This window comes from Pseudophryne corroboree, chromosome 6, assembly GCF_028390025.1.
Source record: "Pseudophryne corroboree isolate aPseCor3 chromosome 6, aPseCor3.hap2, whole genome shotgun sequence".
NCBI classification, from domain to species: Eukaryota; Metazoa; Chordata; class Amphibia; order Anura; family Myobatrachidae; genus Pseudophryne; species Pseudophryne corroboree.
Window position 1 is genome coordinate 836448099 of NC_086449.1, and position 15437 is coordinate 836463535.

The following is a 15437-nucleotide window of genomic DNA, read 5'->3' on the forward strand; positions in this document are numbered from 1 at the left end:
TAGACCTTAATATGAGACTGGCTGAGCCCAGTTTTCCAGGTATTGAATGGAACATTTCCCAGCAAGTCTATGATAAAACACGTTGTCCTCTTCCATAAATACATACAGCATCATTGGGGGCTATTCATAATGTAACGGGGTCCGGTGTCAGTGTTCCATGTCTATATACTATATACAGCGTCTTTCTTCTCCGGATCCCGTCTCTGGCTCATAAGCCGGCATTTTCCTCACGGGAGCTGGCGCGTTTCAGGGAGAGGAGGATGAAGACGCAGGGGATGTAGGACACAAAGCGTAATACCGCTGGGATCCCGACAAACAGATGTCTGGAGACACACGGGAGAAACTCATTATATAACATAGTGTAGGCGGTATTATTACATGATATATAACAAGAGCTGCTGGATATTTATGAATGAGAAGGTCGCCTGTGTGCCGGAGGGGGGTATATACATGTTACTGAACACTTTATTCTCATTTATACCTCAAACTAATAATGAGAGTGATAAAAAAGGGATAACCCACTTTCTTTTACGTCCTAGAGGATGCTGGGGACTCCGTAAGGACCATGGGGAATAGACGGGCTCCGCAGGAGACATGGGCACTTTAAGAAATACTTTAGATCTGGGTGTGCACTGGCTCCTCCCTCTATGCCCCTCCTCCAGACCCCAGTTTGAGACTGTGCCCAGAGGAGATGGGTGCACTGCAGGGAGCTCTCCTGAGCTTCCTGTCAGAAAGTATATTTGTTAGGTTTTTTATGTTCAGGCAGCACTGCTGGCAACAGACTCCCGGCATCGAGGGACTGAGGGGAGAGAAGCAGACCTACTTCTGTGAGTTTCAAGGCTCTGTTTCTTAGGCTACTGGACACCATTAGCTCCAGAGGGATTTGTACGCAGGTCTCACCCTCGCCATCCGTCCCAGAGCCGCGCTGCCGTCCTCCTCGCAGAGCCGGAAGATAGAAGCCGGGTGAGTATGAGAAGAAAAGAAGACTTCAGAGGCGGCAGAAGACTTCATGATCTTCACTGAGGTAACGCACAGCACTGCAGCTGTGCGCCATTGCTCCCATACTACACCTCACACACTGGGGTCACTGTAAGGGTGCAGGGCGCAGGGGGGGCGCCCTGGGCAGCAATAAAACCTCTCCATTGGCAAAATAAGTATATACATGTACAGATGAGCACTGTACATGTATATAACAGAGCCCCCGCCAGTTTTCAGGGATTTTGAGCTGGACAGAAGCCCGCCGCCGAGGGGGCGGGGCTTCTGCCTCAGCACTCACCAGCGCCATTTTTCTCCACAGCACAGCGCTGAGAGGAAGCCCCCTGGACTCTCCCCTGCTAATACAAGGTGATAGAGGGGTTTTAAGAGGGGAAGGGGGCACAAATTTGGCGGATATAAAGTATAAACAGTGCTACTGGGTAAACATTTAGTGTTTTATTCCAGGGTCATATAGCACTGGGGTGTGTGCTGGCATACTCTCTCTCTGTCTCTCCAAAGGGCCTGGTGGGGATACTATCTTCAGATAAGAGGTTCCCTGTGTGTGTGGTATGTCGGTACGCGTGTGTCGACATGTCTGAGGTAGAATGCTCACCTAGGGAGGAGGGGGAGCGTATGAATGTGAGGTCTCCGTCAGCGGTACCAACACTTGACTGGATGGATATGTGGAATGTTTTAAGTGCTAGTGTGAACTTATTGCACAAAAGATTAGACAAAGCTGAAGCTAAGGAACAGTCAGGGAGCCAACCCATGTCTGTCCCTATGTTGCCGGGACCTTCAGGGTCTCAGAAGCGCCCACTATCCCAAATAGGAGACACAGATACCGACACGGGTTCGGACTCCAGTGTCGACTACGATGATGCAAAGTTACAGTCAAAAGTGGCTAAATGTATTTGATATATGATTATTGCAATAAAAGAGGTGTTGCATATCACAGAGGAACCCCCTGTCCCTGACACGAGGGTACACATGTATAAGGGAAAGAAGCCTGAGGTAACTTTTCCCTCCTCACATGAGTTGAATGAATTATGTGAAAAAGCTTGGGAATCTCCAGACAAAAAACTGCAGATTCCCAAAAGGATTCTTATGGCGTACCCTTTCCCACCAGCGGACAGGATACGGTGGGAAGCCTCCCCTAGGGTAGACAAAGCATTGACACGCTTATCAAAAAAGATAGCGCTGCCATCCCAAGATACGGCTACCCTCAAGGATCCTGCTGACCGCAAGCAGGAGGTTACCCTGAAGTCCATCTACACACATTCTGGTACTTTACTCAGACTGGCAATTGCGTCGGCCTGGGTTTGTAGTGCTGTAGCAGCATGGACAGATTCCTTATCAGCGGAAATTGAGACCCTAGATAAGGATACCATTTTATTGACCCTAGGGCATATAAAAGATGCTGTCTTATATATGAGAGATGCTCAAAGAGACATTAGTTTACTGGGTTCCAGAATAAACGCTATGTCAATTTCTGCTAGACGAGTCCTATGGACCCGGCAGTGGACAGGTGATGCCGACTCAAAAAAACATATGGAGGGTTTACCTTACAAGGGTGAGGAATTGTTTGGGGAAGGTCTCTCGGGCCTGGTCTCCACAGCTACGGCAGGTAAATCGATTTTTTTGCCTTATGTCCCCTCACAACCTAAGAAAGCACCACATTATAAAATGCAGTCCTTTCGTTCAAATAAAAGCAAAAGAGTACGAGGATCGTCCTTTCTTGCCAGAGGTAAGGGCAGAGGGAAAAAGCTGCACAACACAGCTGGTTCCCAAGAGCAGAAGTCCTCCCCGGCCTCTACAAAATCCACCGCATGACGCTGGGGCTCCCCTGAGGAAGTCCGCCCCAGTGGGGGCACGTCTTCGAATTTTCAGCCACATCTGGGTTCACTCACAGGTGGATCCCTGGGCAATAGAAATTGTTTCTCAGGGTTACAAGCTGGAATTCGAAGAGATGCCTCCTCGCCGGTTTTTCAAATCGGCTCTGCCAGCCTCTCCCTCAGAAAGGGAGATAGAGTTAAATGCAATTCACAAATTGCGTCTTCAACAGGTGGTGGTCAAGGTTCCCCTGCTTCAACGAGGGAAGGGATATTACTCAGCCCTGTTTGTGGTCCCGAAACCGGACGGTTCGGTCAGACCCATTTTAAATTTAAAATCCCTGAACCTATACATAAAACAGTTCAAATTCAGGATGGAGTCGCTGAGAGCGGTGATCGCCAGCCTGAAGGGGGGGGGATTTTATGGTATCTCTGGACATAAAGGATGCATACCTTCATGTCCCCATTTATCCACCTCACCAGGCATACCTGAGATTTGCAGTACAGGATTGTCATTACCAATTTCAGACGTTGCCGTTTGGGCTTTCCACGGCCCCAAGGATTTTCACCAAGGTAATGGCGGAGATGATGGTACTCCTGCGAAAGCAGGGTGTCACAATTATCCTGTACTTGGACGATCTCCTCATAAAAGCGAGATCGAGAGAGCAGTTGCTGAACAGCGTCTCACTTTCACTGAAGGTGTTACAGCAACACGGCTGGATTCTCAATATCCCGAAGTCACTGTTGACTCCTACGACTCGTCTGCCCTTCTTGGGCATGATTCTGGATACAGAGCAGAAAAGGGTTTTTCTTCCAATAGAAAAAGCTCAGGAACTCATGACTCTCGTCACTAACCTATTGAAGCCGAAACAAGTATCAGTGCATCACTGCACTCGAGTCCTGGGCAAGATGGTGGCATCATACGAAGCCATTCCCTTCGGCAGGTTCCATGCGAGAATTTTCCAATGGGACCTACTAGACAAGTGGTCCGGGTCACATCTACAAATTCATCAGTTAATCACCCTGTCTCCCAGAGCCCGGGTATCACTCCTATGGTGGCTGCAGAGTGCTCACCTTCAAGAGGTCCGCAGGTTCGGCATTCAGGACTGGATCCTGGTTACCACGGACGCGAGCCTCCGAGGGTGGGGAGCAGTCACGCAGGGAAGACTTTTTCAAGGTCTGTGGTCAAGTCAAGAAACTTGTCTTCACATCAACATCCTGGAACTGAGGGCCATATACAGCGCCCTACGTCAAGCAGAGACCTTACTTCGCGACCAACCGGTGCTGATCCAGTCAGACAACATCACAGCAGTGGCTCATATAAACCGCCAAGGCGGCACAAGGAGCAGAAGAGCGATGGCTGAAGCCACCAGGATTCTTCGCTGGGCGGAAAATCATGTAAGCGCACTGTCAGCAGTGTTCATTCCGGGAGTAGACAACTGGGAAGCAGACTTCCTCAACAGACACAACCTACATCCGGGAGAGTGGGGACTTCATCAGGAAGTCTTCGCACAAATTGCAACTCGTTGGGGACTGTCCCAGATAGACATGATGCCGTCCCGCCTCAACACAAAGCTACATAGGTATTGTGCCAGGTCAAAAGACCCTCAGGCGGTGGCGGTAGATGCCCTAGTGACACCGTGGGTGTTCCAGTCGGTCTATGTGATTCCTCCTCTTCCTCTCATACCCAAGGTATTGAGAATAATAAGAAAAAGAGGAGTGAGAACAATTCTCATTGTTCCGGATTGGCCACGAAGGACCTGGTATCTGGACCTACTGGAATTGCTCACGGAAGATCTGTGGCCTCTTCCTCTCAGGGAAGACCTGTTGCTACAGGGGCCCTGTCTGTTCCAAGACTTACCACGGCTGCGTTTGATGGCATGGCGGTTGAACGCAGAATCCTAGCGGAAAAGGGCATTCCAGATGAGGTCATTCCTACGCTGATAAAGGCCAGGAAGGACGTAACAGCTAAACATTATCACCGGATATGACGAAAATATGTTTCTTGGTGTGAGGCCAGAAATGCTCCTACGGAGGAATTCCATGTGGGCCGTCTCCTTCACTTCCTACAGACTAGAGTGAATTTGGGCCTAAAATTAGGCTCCATTAAGGTTCAGATTTCGGCCTTATCTATTTTCTTCCAAAAAGAATTAGCTTCTCTTCCAGAAGTACAGACGTTTGTGAAGGGAGTGTTACATATTCAGCCTCCCTTTATACCTCCGGAGGCGCCTTGGTACCTTAACGTGGTGTTGAGGTTCCTTAAGTCGCACTGGTTTGTACCACTTCAAACAGTAGAATTAAAATATCTCACTTGGACAGTGGTCATTGTCACGATCCGGGTATCTGGACGCCATTACTTACCCTTCAGATGCCTCCTAAGGCGGGCTCAGCGTTCCAGGACCGGATTCCGCTGTTCCTGAGTTTCCACATGCAGAGTGGTCTTTTCATCAGCCGCGGCCTCCGCTGTGCCCGCGTGGTTAAATGTGCATCTATCAGCCTGGCGTCTCCTGTCTCCAGTGGCCGGCGCCGCCATTACTGTTTCCCAGACCACATGGATTACAAACCAAACTTCCCTCCAAGTGTCTGCATGGGCGCAGCCATCTTGGATTCTGTCATCTGATCATTTCCACCAATCTGCTGTCTGTGTTGTTGATTTGCATAATTGCCTAGCCAACCCCTTCCTTGCTGCAGGTATAAGTAAGCTGTACCTGAGCAAGGAAGACGTCAGTGCTTTGGTTGTCAAACCTAGTTCCTGTTTGTCTCTCTTCTATGATTGTCTTCCAGGTTCCAGCTCCTGTCTCAAGACTTCCACCATAGAGACCCGCACCAGCATTCCACCTGCGGTGTAGCCTGACTCTCCAATCCATTGTGGATTCATCTGTTTCCAGCTACAACACTACCTGCTTCCAGCCTCAGCTTCCAGCAGAGTACAGCTTCCCTTAAAGGGCCGGTGTCCTTTCTACACTTTACCACTCTCCACCGGAATTATTATTTCTCCGCTCTCAAGTTCTACATTTCAGTTCACATTTCATCGCTCCCAAAGTTCATTTATTATTTAACTGGTTCCAGCCAGTATCCACTCCGTGCTAACAACAGTCTGGTTCCAGCCAGTATCCACAGCAGCTGTTTTACCTTCAGCAACCCAGCTCTTCCTGGAACACCAGCTGGTACAATCCTGGGTTATCTCCATTGCTACAGCCGGGCCTGGTAAGGACTTTCCATCTAGAAGATCATAAGAACTATCTCACACTACCAGTGCCCTGTGGCTCCTGCCATGCTGTAGTACTCAGGAACTGTATTTATTCTTTGCTGACTTTTACGTTTTCTTTTATTGCTGCTGTGATGCGGAGTTGTCATAATAAACATCATTGACTTTTATCTAAGTTGTCGTGGTCACGCCTTCGGGCAGTTATTATTCATGTTACTTACATGTCCAGGGGTCTGATACAACCTCCCAGGTTCCGGTACATCTCAGCCCCTACAACTGAGGCTGCCTCCCGTCTGCTCAGGCCCTCAGTTGTGACAGTAAGCACTGACCTAATGAATCCAGCCGGAGACCAGGATCAAGCGGCCAGGCCGATGCAAGAACTGGCAGCCCGACTAGAACATCAGGAGGCTGCACAGGGCCACATCATCCGCTGTCTCCAGGATCTCTCTACTCGGCTGGATGGGATTCAGACAACTCTCCGTGGATCAGGCGCGTCTGGTGCGTCAACCACAGTGACTCCAGCTATAACCCCACCCACCTTACCCATTTCTGCTCCACGTCTTCATCTTCCAACGCCAGCAAAATTTGACGGATCTCCAAGATTCTGCAGGGGATTTCTCAACCAGTGTGAGATTCAGTTTGAGCTACAACCTGGCAATTTTCCCAGTGACCGTACAAAAATTGCCTACATTATTTCTCTTCTCAGTGGCTCAGCCCTTGATTGGGCATCACCGTTATGGGAGAGGTCCGACACCCTGCTATCTTCTTACACTGCATTTGTGTCAACATTCAGGCGCATCTTCGACGAGCCAGGCCGGGTAACTTCAGCTTCGTCTGAGATTCTCCGTTTACGCCAGGAATCACGTACTGTAGGACAATATCTTATACAGTTCCAGATCCTGGCATCCGAACTGGCATGGAACGACGAGGCCCTGTATGCTGCATTCTGGCATGGTTTATCCGAGCGTATTAAAGATGAGTTAGCTACCAGAGACTTACCCTCCAAGTTAGATGAGCTAATCTCACTTTGTACGAAAGTTGACTTACGTTTCAGAGAGAGAGCAACTGAGCGTGGAAGATCATCTGCTCCAAAATCTTCTACTCCTCCTCCTCGCCAACTGTCACCAACTACAGATGAACCCATGCAAATTGGCCGTTCCCGTTTAACTCCTGCTGAGCGCCGAAGACGTCTCTCCGAGTTTCTCTGTCTGTATTGTGCAGCTCCGTCTCACACCATTAATGCCTGTCCCAAACGTCCGGGAAACTCCAAACCCTAGCTCGCCAAGGAGAGGGCCGGCTAGGAGTAATGATCTCCTCTCCATCTCCTCAAGATTGTAACCTCCCAGTCTCGCTTCAAGTTGCTCAACGTTATCAGAACGTCATTGCCCTCCTGGATTCCGGAGCAGCTGGGAACTTTATTACTGAAGCCTATGTTAAACGGTGGTCCCTACCCACCGAGAGACTTCCTTCGTCCTTTTCCTTAACTGCTGTGGATGGCAGTAAAATTTTTGATACAGTTATTTCTCTAAGGACTCTACCAGTTCGTCTGAGAGTGGGAGTTCTTCATTCCGAACTTATTTCATTTTTAGTGATTCCAAGAGCCACACATCCTGTGGTCCTGGGCCTTCCATGGCTCCGTCTTCACAATCCTACAATTGATTGGACAACTACGCAAATCCTGGCATGGGGTTCCTCCTGTACTAAGACATGTTTGTTTAAAGTGTTGCCTGTCTGTTCTTCCTCCCCCAGGTCGTCTGATGTTCCACCTCCTCCATATCAAGATTTCACGGATGTGTTCAGTAAAGCTTCTGCTGATATCCTTCCTCCTCATAGAGAATGGGACTGCCCGATTGATCTCGTTCCAGGGAAGGTTCCACCTCGAGGCCGAACTTATCCGTTGTCTCTCCCCGAGACACATTCTATGGAGGAATACATTAAAGAGAACCTAGCAAAGGGGTTCATTCGACCTTCTTCTTCTCCAGCCGGCGCAGGCTTCTTTTTTGTAAAGAAGAAAGATGGTGGTCTGCGGCCGTGCATCGACTACAGAGGTTTGAACGACATTACCATCAAGAACCGCTATCCTTTACCCCTGATTACTGAGCTCTTTGACAGAGTTAGCGGAGCTACCATCTTTACAAAGCTGGACCTGAGAGGTGCATACAATCTCATCCGGATCCGTGAGGGTGACGAGTGGAAGACCGCATTTAACACCCGTGACGGACATTATGAGTACCTCGTCATGCCCTTCGGATTGAGCAATGCTCCAGCTGTCTTCCAGCATTTCGTCAATGAGATCTTCAGAGACATTCTATACCGTCATGTCGTGGTCTATCTAGATGATATCCTCATTTTTGCCAACGATTTAGAGGAACATCGTTTCTGGGTAAAGGAGGTTCTGTCCCGTCTCCGTGTCAATCATCTCTACTGCAAATTAGAGAAATGCGTCTTTGAAGTCAAGTCCATTCCGTTTCTAGGGTACATTGTGTCCGGTTCCGGACTAGAGATGGATCCTGAGAAACTACAAGCAATCCAGAATTGGCCGGTACCCTTAACCCTCAAAGGGGTCCAGAGGTTCTTAGGGTTCGCCAATTATTACCGAAAGTTTATACGAGACTTTTCCACCATTGTGGCGCCTATTACTGCTTTCACCAAGAAGGGTGCTAACCCGTCCAAGTGGTCTGAAGAAGCCATGCAAGCTTTTCATCTTTTAAAACAGAGGTTCATCTCTGCACCTGTCCTGAAACAGCCTGACATCGACTCTCCTTTCATCTTAGAGGTGGATGCCTCCTCCGTTGGAGTAGGAGCGGTGTTATCTCAGAGGGCTAAAGATGGTCATTTACATCCTTGCAGTTTCTTCTCACGGAAGTTCTCCCCAGCGGAGCGCAACTATGCCATTGGCGACCAGGAGTTGCTAGCCATCAAGCTCGCTCTAGAGGAGTGGAGATATCTGTTGGAGGGAGCTTCTCATTCAATCACCATCCTTACAGACCACAAGAACCTTCTATATCTAAAAGGCGCACAATGTCTCAACCCTCGTCAGGCCAGATGGGCACTTTTCTTTTCCAGGTTCGACTTTAAACTCCAGTTCTGTCCGGGCTCTCAGAATCGCAAGGCCGATGCCCTTTCCCGCTCATGGGAGCAAGAAAATGAGTCAGAGTCTTCAGACAAGCATCCTATTATAAATCCGTTGGCATTCTCCACGGTAGGGATGGACTCTACGCCCCCATCAGGGAAAAGTTTTGTGAAGCCGACACTAAGGAAGAAGCTCATGCATTGGGCCCATGCTTTCCGTTTTGCCGGACATACAGGTATCCAAAAAACCCTGGAGTTTATCTCTAGGTCCTATTGGTGGCCAACTCTGAAAAAGGACGTCTTGGAGTTTATTGCATCTTGCCCAAAGTGTGCTCAACATAAAGTATCCCGCCAGTCGCCTGCGGGGCAACTGGTTCCACTATCTGTTCCCCGTCGACCATGGACCCATTTGTCGATGGATTTTATTACAGATTTGCCCATGTGCAACAAGTTCAATACCATCTGGGTGGTAGTTGACCGGTTCACCAAGATGGCACACTTCATTCCTCTCACCGGTCTTCCGTCAGCTTCCAAGTTGGCTCAAGTATTCATACAAGAGATCTTCCGACTCCACGGTCTTCCAGAAGAAATTATCTCAGATCGAGGAGTTCAATTCACAGCCAAATTCTGGCGAAGTTTATGTCAAGTCCTCCAAGTCAAGTTAAAGTTTTCCACGGCTTACCATCCTCAGACCAATGGTCAAACTGAGAGGGTGAATCAGGACTTGGAGGCCTTCCTCCGCATCTATGTGTCCTCCTCTCAAGATGACTGGGTTCAATTACTTCCCTGGGCCGAGTTCTGTCATAACAACCAGTATCATTCTTCATCTTCCTCAACACCATTCTTCACCAACTTTGGATTCCACCCTAAAGTCCCTGAGTTCCAACCGCTTCCAGCAACTTCTGTTCCCGCAGTGGATATCACCTTGCATCAGTTTGCCAATATCTGGAAGAGCGTACGATCAGCTCTGCTCAAGGCATCGTTCAGGTACAAGAAGTTTGCGGATAAGAAGCGTCGAGCAGTTCCTGCTCTCAAGGTGGGTGATCGGGTATGGTTATCCACGAAGAATTTGAGGTTAAGAGTTCCCAGTATGAAGTTTGCACCTCGCTACATCGGTCCTTTTAAAATTGATCAAGTCATCAATCCTGTTGCTTACAGACTCCAGTTACCTCCCTTCTTAAAAATACCCAGGACATTCCATGTTTCCCTGTTGAAACCGCTAATCTTGAATCGGTTTCATTCCTCACTTCCACCAACTCCGAAAGTCCAAACTCAACGAGGCGTTGAGTATGAAGTGGCCAAGATCCTGGACTCACGTCACCGTTACGGTCAACTTCAGTATCTCATTGACTGGAAGGGCTATGGTCCTGAAGAACGCTCTTGGACCAATGCCTCTGACGTCCATGCTCCTGCCTTGGTCCGAAATTTCCACGCAAAGTTTCCTTTAAAGCCTAAGAAGTGTCCTGGGGCCACTCCTAAAGGGGGGGGTGCTGTCACGATCCGGGTATCTGGACGCCATTACTTACCCTTCAGATGCCTCCTAAGGCGGGCTCAGCGTTCCAGGACCGGATTCCGCTGTTCCTGAGTTTCCACATGCAGAGTGGTCTTTTCATCAGCCGCGGCCTCCGCTGTGCCCGCGTGGTTAAATGTGCATCTATCAGCCTGGCGTCTCCTGTCTCCAGTGGCCGGCGCCGCCATTACTGTTTCCCAGACCACATGGATTACAAACCAAACTTCCCTCCAAGTGTCTGCATGGGCGCAGCCATCTTGGATTCTGTCATCTGATCATTTCCACCAATCTGCTGTCTGTGTTGTTGATTTGCATAATTGCCTAGCCAACCCCTTCCTTGCTGCAGGTATAAGTAAGCTGTACCTGAGCAAGGAAGACGTCAGTGCTTTGGTTGTCAAACCTAGTTCCTGTTTGTCTCTCTTCTATGATTGTCTTCCAGGTTCCAGCTCCTGTCTCAAGACTTCCACCATAGAGACCCGCACCAGCATTCCACCTGCGGTGTAGCCTGACTCTCCAATCCATTGTGGATTCATCTGTTTCCAGCTACAACACTACCTGCTTCCAGCCTCAGCTTCCAGCAGAGTACAGCTTCCCTTAAAGGGCCGGTGTCCTTTCTACACTTTACCACTCTCCACCGGAATTATTATTTCTCCGCTCTCAAGTTCTACATTTCAGTTCACATTTCATCGCTCCCAAAGTTCATTTATTATTTAACTGGTTCCAGCCAGTATCCACTCCGTGCTAACAACAGTCTGGTTCCAGCCAGTATCCACAGCAGCTGTTTTACCTTCAGCAACCCAGCTCTTCCTGGAACACCAGCTGGTACAATCCTGGGTTATCTCCATTGCTACAGCCGGGCCTGGTAAGGACTTTCCATCTAGAAGATCATAAGAACTATCTCACACTACCAGTGCCCTGTGGCTCCTGCCATGCTGTAGTACTCAGGAACTGTATTTATTCTTTGCTGACTTTTACGTTTTCTTTTATTGCTGCTGTGATGCGGAGTTGTCATAATAAACATCATTGACTTTTATCTAAGTTGTCGTGGTCACGCCTTCGGGCAGTTATTATTCATGTTACTTACATGTCCAGGGGTCTGATACAACCTCCCAGGTTCCGGTACATCTCAGCCCCTACAACTGAGGCTGGCTCCCGTCAGCTCAGGCCCTCAGTTGTGACAGTCATGTTATTAGCCTTGGCTTCGGCTAGGCGAGTGTCGGAATTGGCGGCTTTGTCTCATAAAATCCCCTATCTGGTTTTCCATATGGATAGAGCAGAATTGCGGACCCATCCTCAGTTCTTGCCTAAGGTGGTGTCATCTTTTCATTAGAGATGAGCGGGTTCGGTTTCTCTGAATCCGAACCCGCCAGAACTTCATGTTTTTTTTCACGGGTCCGAGCGACTCGGATCTTCCCGCCTTGCTCGGTTAACCCGAGCGCGCCCGAACGTCATCATGACGCTGTCGGATTCTCGCGAGGCTCGGATTCTATCGCGAGACTCGGATTCTATATAAGGAGCCGCGCGTCGCCGCCATTTTCACACGTGCATTGAGATTGATAGGGAGAGGACGTGGCTGGCGTCCTCTCCGTTTAGAATAGATTAGAGAGACACTTGATTTACTAATTTTGGGGAGCATTAGGAGTACTCAGTACAGTGCAGAGTTTTGCTGATAGTGACCAGTGACCACCAGTTTTATTTATAATCCGTTCTCTGCCTGAAAAAAGCGATACACAGCACACAGTGACTCAGTCACATACCATATCTGTGTGCACTGCTCAGGCTCAGGCCAGTGTGCTGCATCATCTATTATCTATATATAATATTATATATATCTGTCTGACTGCTCAGCTCACACAGCTTATAATTGTGGGGGAGACTGGGGAGCACTACTGCAGTGCCAGTTATAGGTTATAGCAGGAGCCAGGAGTACATAATATATTATATAGTGAGTGACCACCAGACACACAGTGCAGTTTATTTAATATATCCGTTCTCTGCCTGAAAAAAGCGATACACACAGTGACTCAGTCAGTCACATACCATATCTGTGTGCACTGCTCAGGCTCAGGCCAGTGTGCTGCATCATCTATATATATTATATATCTGTCTGACTGCTCAGCTCACACAGCTTATAATTGTGGGGGAGACTGGGGAGCACTACTGCAGTGCCAGTTATAGGTTATAGCAGGAGCCAGGAGTACATAATATTATATTAAAATTAAACAGTGCACACTTTTGCTGCAGGAGTGCCACTGCCAGTGTGACTAGTGACCAGTGACCTGACCACCAGTATATATAATATTAGTAGTATACTATCTCTTTATCAACCAGTCTATATATTAGCAGCAGACACAGTACAGTGCGGTAGTTCACGGCTGTGGCTACCTCTGTGTCGGCACTCGGCAGCCCGTCCATAATTGTATATACCACCTAACCGTGGTTTTTTTTTCTTTCTTTATACATACATACTAGTTACGAGTATACTATCTCTTTATCAACCAGTCTATATTAGCAGCAGACACAGTACAGTGCGGTAGTTCACGGCTGTGGCTACCTCTGTGTCGGCACTCGGCAGCCCGTCCATAATTGTATATACCACCTAACCGTGGTTTTTTTTTCTTTCTTTATACATACATACTAGTTACGAGTATACTATCTCTTTATCAACCAGTCTATATATTAGCAGCAGACACAGTACAGTGCGGTAGTTCACGGCTGTGGCTACCTCTGTGTCGGCACTCGGCAGCCCGTCCATAATTGTATATACCACCTAACCGTGGTTTTTTTTTCTTTCTTTATACATACATACTAGTTACGAGTATACTATCTCTTTATCAACCAGTCTATATTAGCAGCAGACACAGTACAGTGCGGTAGTTCACGGCTGTGGCTACCTCTGTGTCGGCACTCGGCAGCCCGTCCATAATTGTATATACCACCTAACCGTGGTTTTTTTTTCTTTCTTTATACATACATACTAGTTACGAGTATACTATCTCTTTATCAACCAGTCTATATTAGCAGCAGACACAGTACAGTGCGGTAGTTCACGGCTGTGGCTACCTCTGTGTCGGCACTCGGCAGCCCGTCCATAATTGTATATACCACCTAACCGTGGTTTTTTTTTCTTTCTTTATACATACATACTAGTTACGAGTATACTATCTCTTTATCAACCAGTCTATATATTAGCAGCAGACACAGTACAGTGCGGTAGTTCACGGCTGTGGCTACCTCTGTGTCGGCACTCGGCAGCCCGTCCATAATTGTATATACCACCTAACCGTGGTTTTTTTTTCTTTCTTTATACATACATACTAGTTACGAGTATACTATCTCTTTATCAACCAGTCTATATTAGCAGCAGACACAGTACAGTGCGGTAGTTCACGGCTGTGGCTACCTCTGTGTCGGCACTCGGCAGCCCGTCCATAATTGTATATACCACCTAACCGTGGTTTTTTTTTCTTTCTTTATACATACATACTAGTTACGAGTATACTATCTCTTTATCAACCAGTCTATATATTAGCAGCAGACACAGTACAGTGCGGTAGTTCACGGCTGTGGCTACCTCTGTGTCGGCACTCGGCAGCCCGTCCATAATTGTATACTAGTATCCAATCCATCCATCTCCATTGTTTACCTGAGGTGCCTTTTAGTTGTGCCTATTAAAATATGGAGAACAAAAATGTTGAGGTTCCAAAATTAGGGAAAGATCAAGATCCACTTCCACCTCGTGCTGAAGCTGCTGCCACTAGTCATGGCCGAGACGATGAAATGCCAGCAACGTCGTCTGCCAAGGCCGATGCCCAATGTCATAGTACAGAGCATGTCAAATCCAAAACACCAAATATCAGTAAAAAAAGGACTCCAAAACCTAAAATAAAATTGTCGGAGGAGAAGCGTAAACTTGCCAATATGCCATTTACCACACGGAGTGGCAAGGAACGGCTGAGGCCCTGGCCTATGTTCATGGCTAGTGGTTCAGCTTCACATGAGGATGGAAGCACTCAGCCTCTCGCTAGAAAAATGAAAAGACTCAAGCTGGAAAAAGCACAGCAAAGAACTGTGCGTTCTTCGAAATCCCAAATCCACAAGGAGAGTCCAATTGTGTCGGTTGCGATGCCTGACCTTCCCAACACTGGACGTGAAGAGCATGTGCCTTCCACCATTTGCACGCCCCCTGCAAGTGCTGGAAGGAGCACCCGCAGTCCAGTTCCTGATAGTCAGATTGAAGATGTCAGTGTTGAAGTACACCAGGATGAGGAGGATATGGGTGTTGCTGGCGCTGGGGAGGAAATTGACCAGGAGGATTCTGATGGTGAGGTGGTTTGTTTAAGTCAGGCACCCGGGGAGACACCTGTTGTCCGTGGGAGGAATATGGCCGTTGACATGCCAGGTGAAAATACCAAAAAAATCAGCTCTTCGGTGTGGAGGTATTTCACCAGAAATGCGGACAACAGGTGTCAAGCCGTGTGTTCCCTTTGTCAAGCTGTAATAAGTAGGGGTAAGGACGTTAACCACCTCGGAACATCCTCCCTTATACGTCACCTGCAGCGCATTCATAATAAGTCAGTGACAAGTTCAAAAACTTTGGGTGACAGCGGAAGCAGTCCACTGACCAGTAAATCCCTTCCTCTTGTAACCAAGCTCACGCAAACCACCCCACCAACTCCCTCAGTGTCAATTTCCTCCTTCCCCAGGAATGCCAATAGTCCTGCAGGCCATGTCACTGGCAATTCTGACGAGTCCTATCCTGCCTGGGATTCCTCCGATGCATCCTTGCGTGTAACGCCTACTGCTGCTGGCGCTGCTGTTGTTGCCGCTGGGAGTCGATGGT

General features: G+C 48.3%; 1 protein-coding gene across 1 annotated transcript in view; it reads right to left on the reverse strand.

Annotated features, from left to right (window-relative positions):
* Positions 1-208: 208 nt before the first annotated feature.
* The window catches only part of LOC134934723 (solute carrier organic anion transporter family member 1A2-like), a 193463-nt gene continuing 178234 nt past the window's right edge, over positions 209-15437 (reverse strand). The window contains exon 14 of the mRNA XM_063930090.1: positions 209-323. Coding sequence (XP_063786160.1) covers positions 209-323 — 115 coding nt within the window. The remainder of the gene's footprint in view (positions 324-15437) is intronic.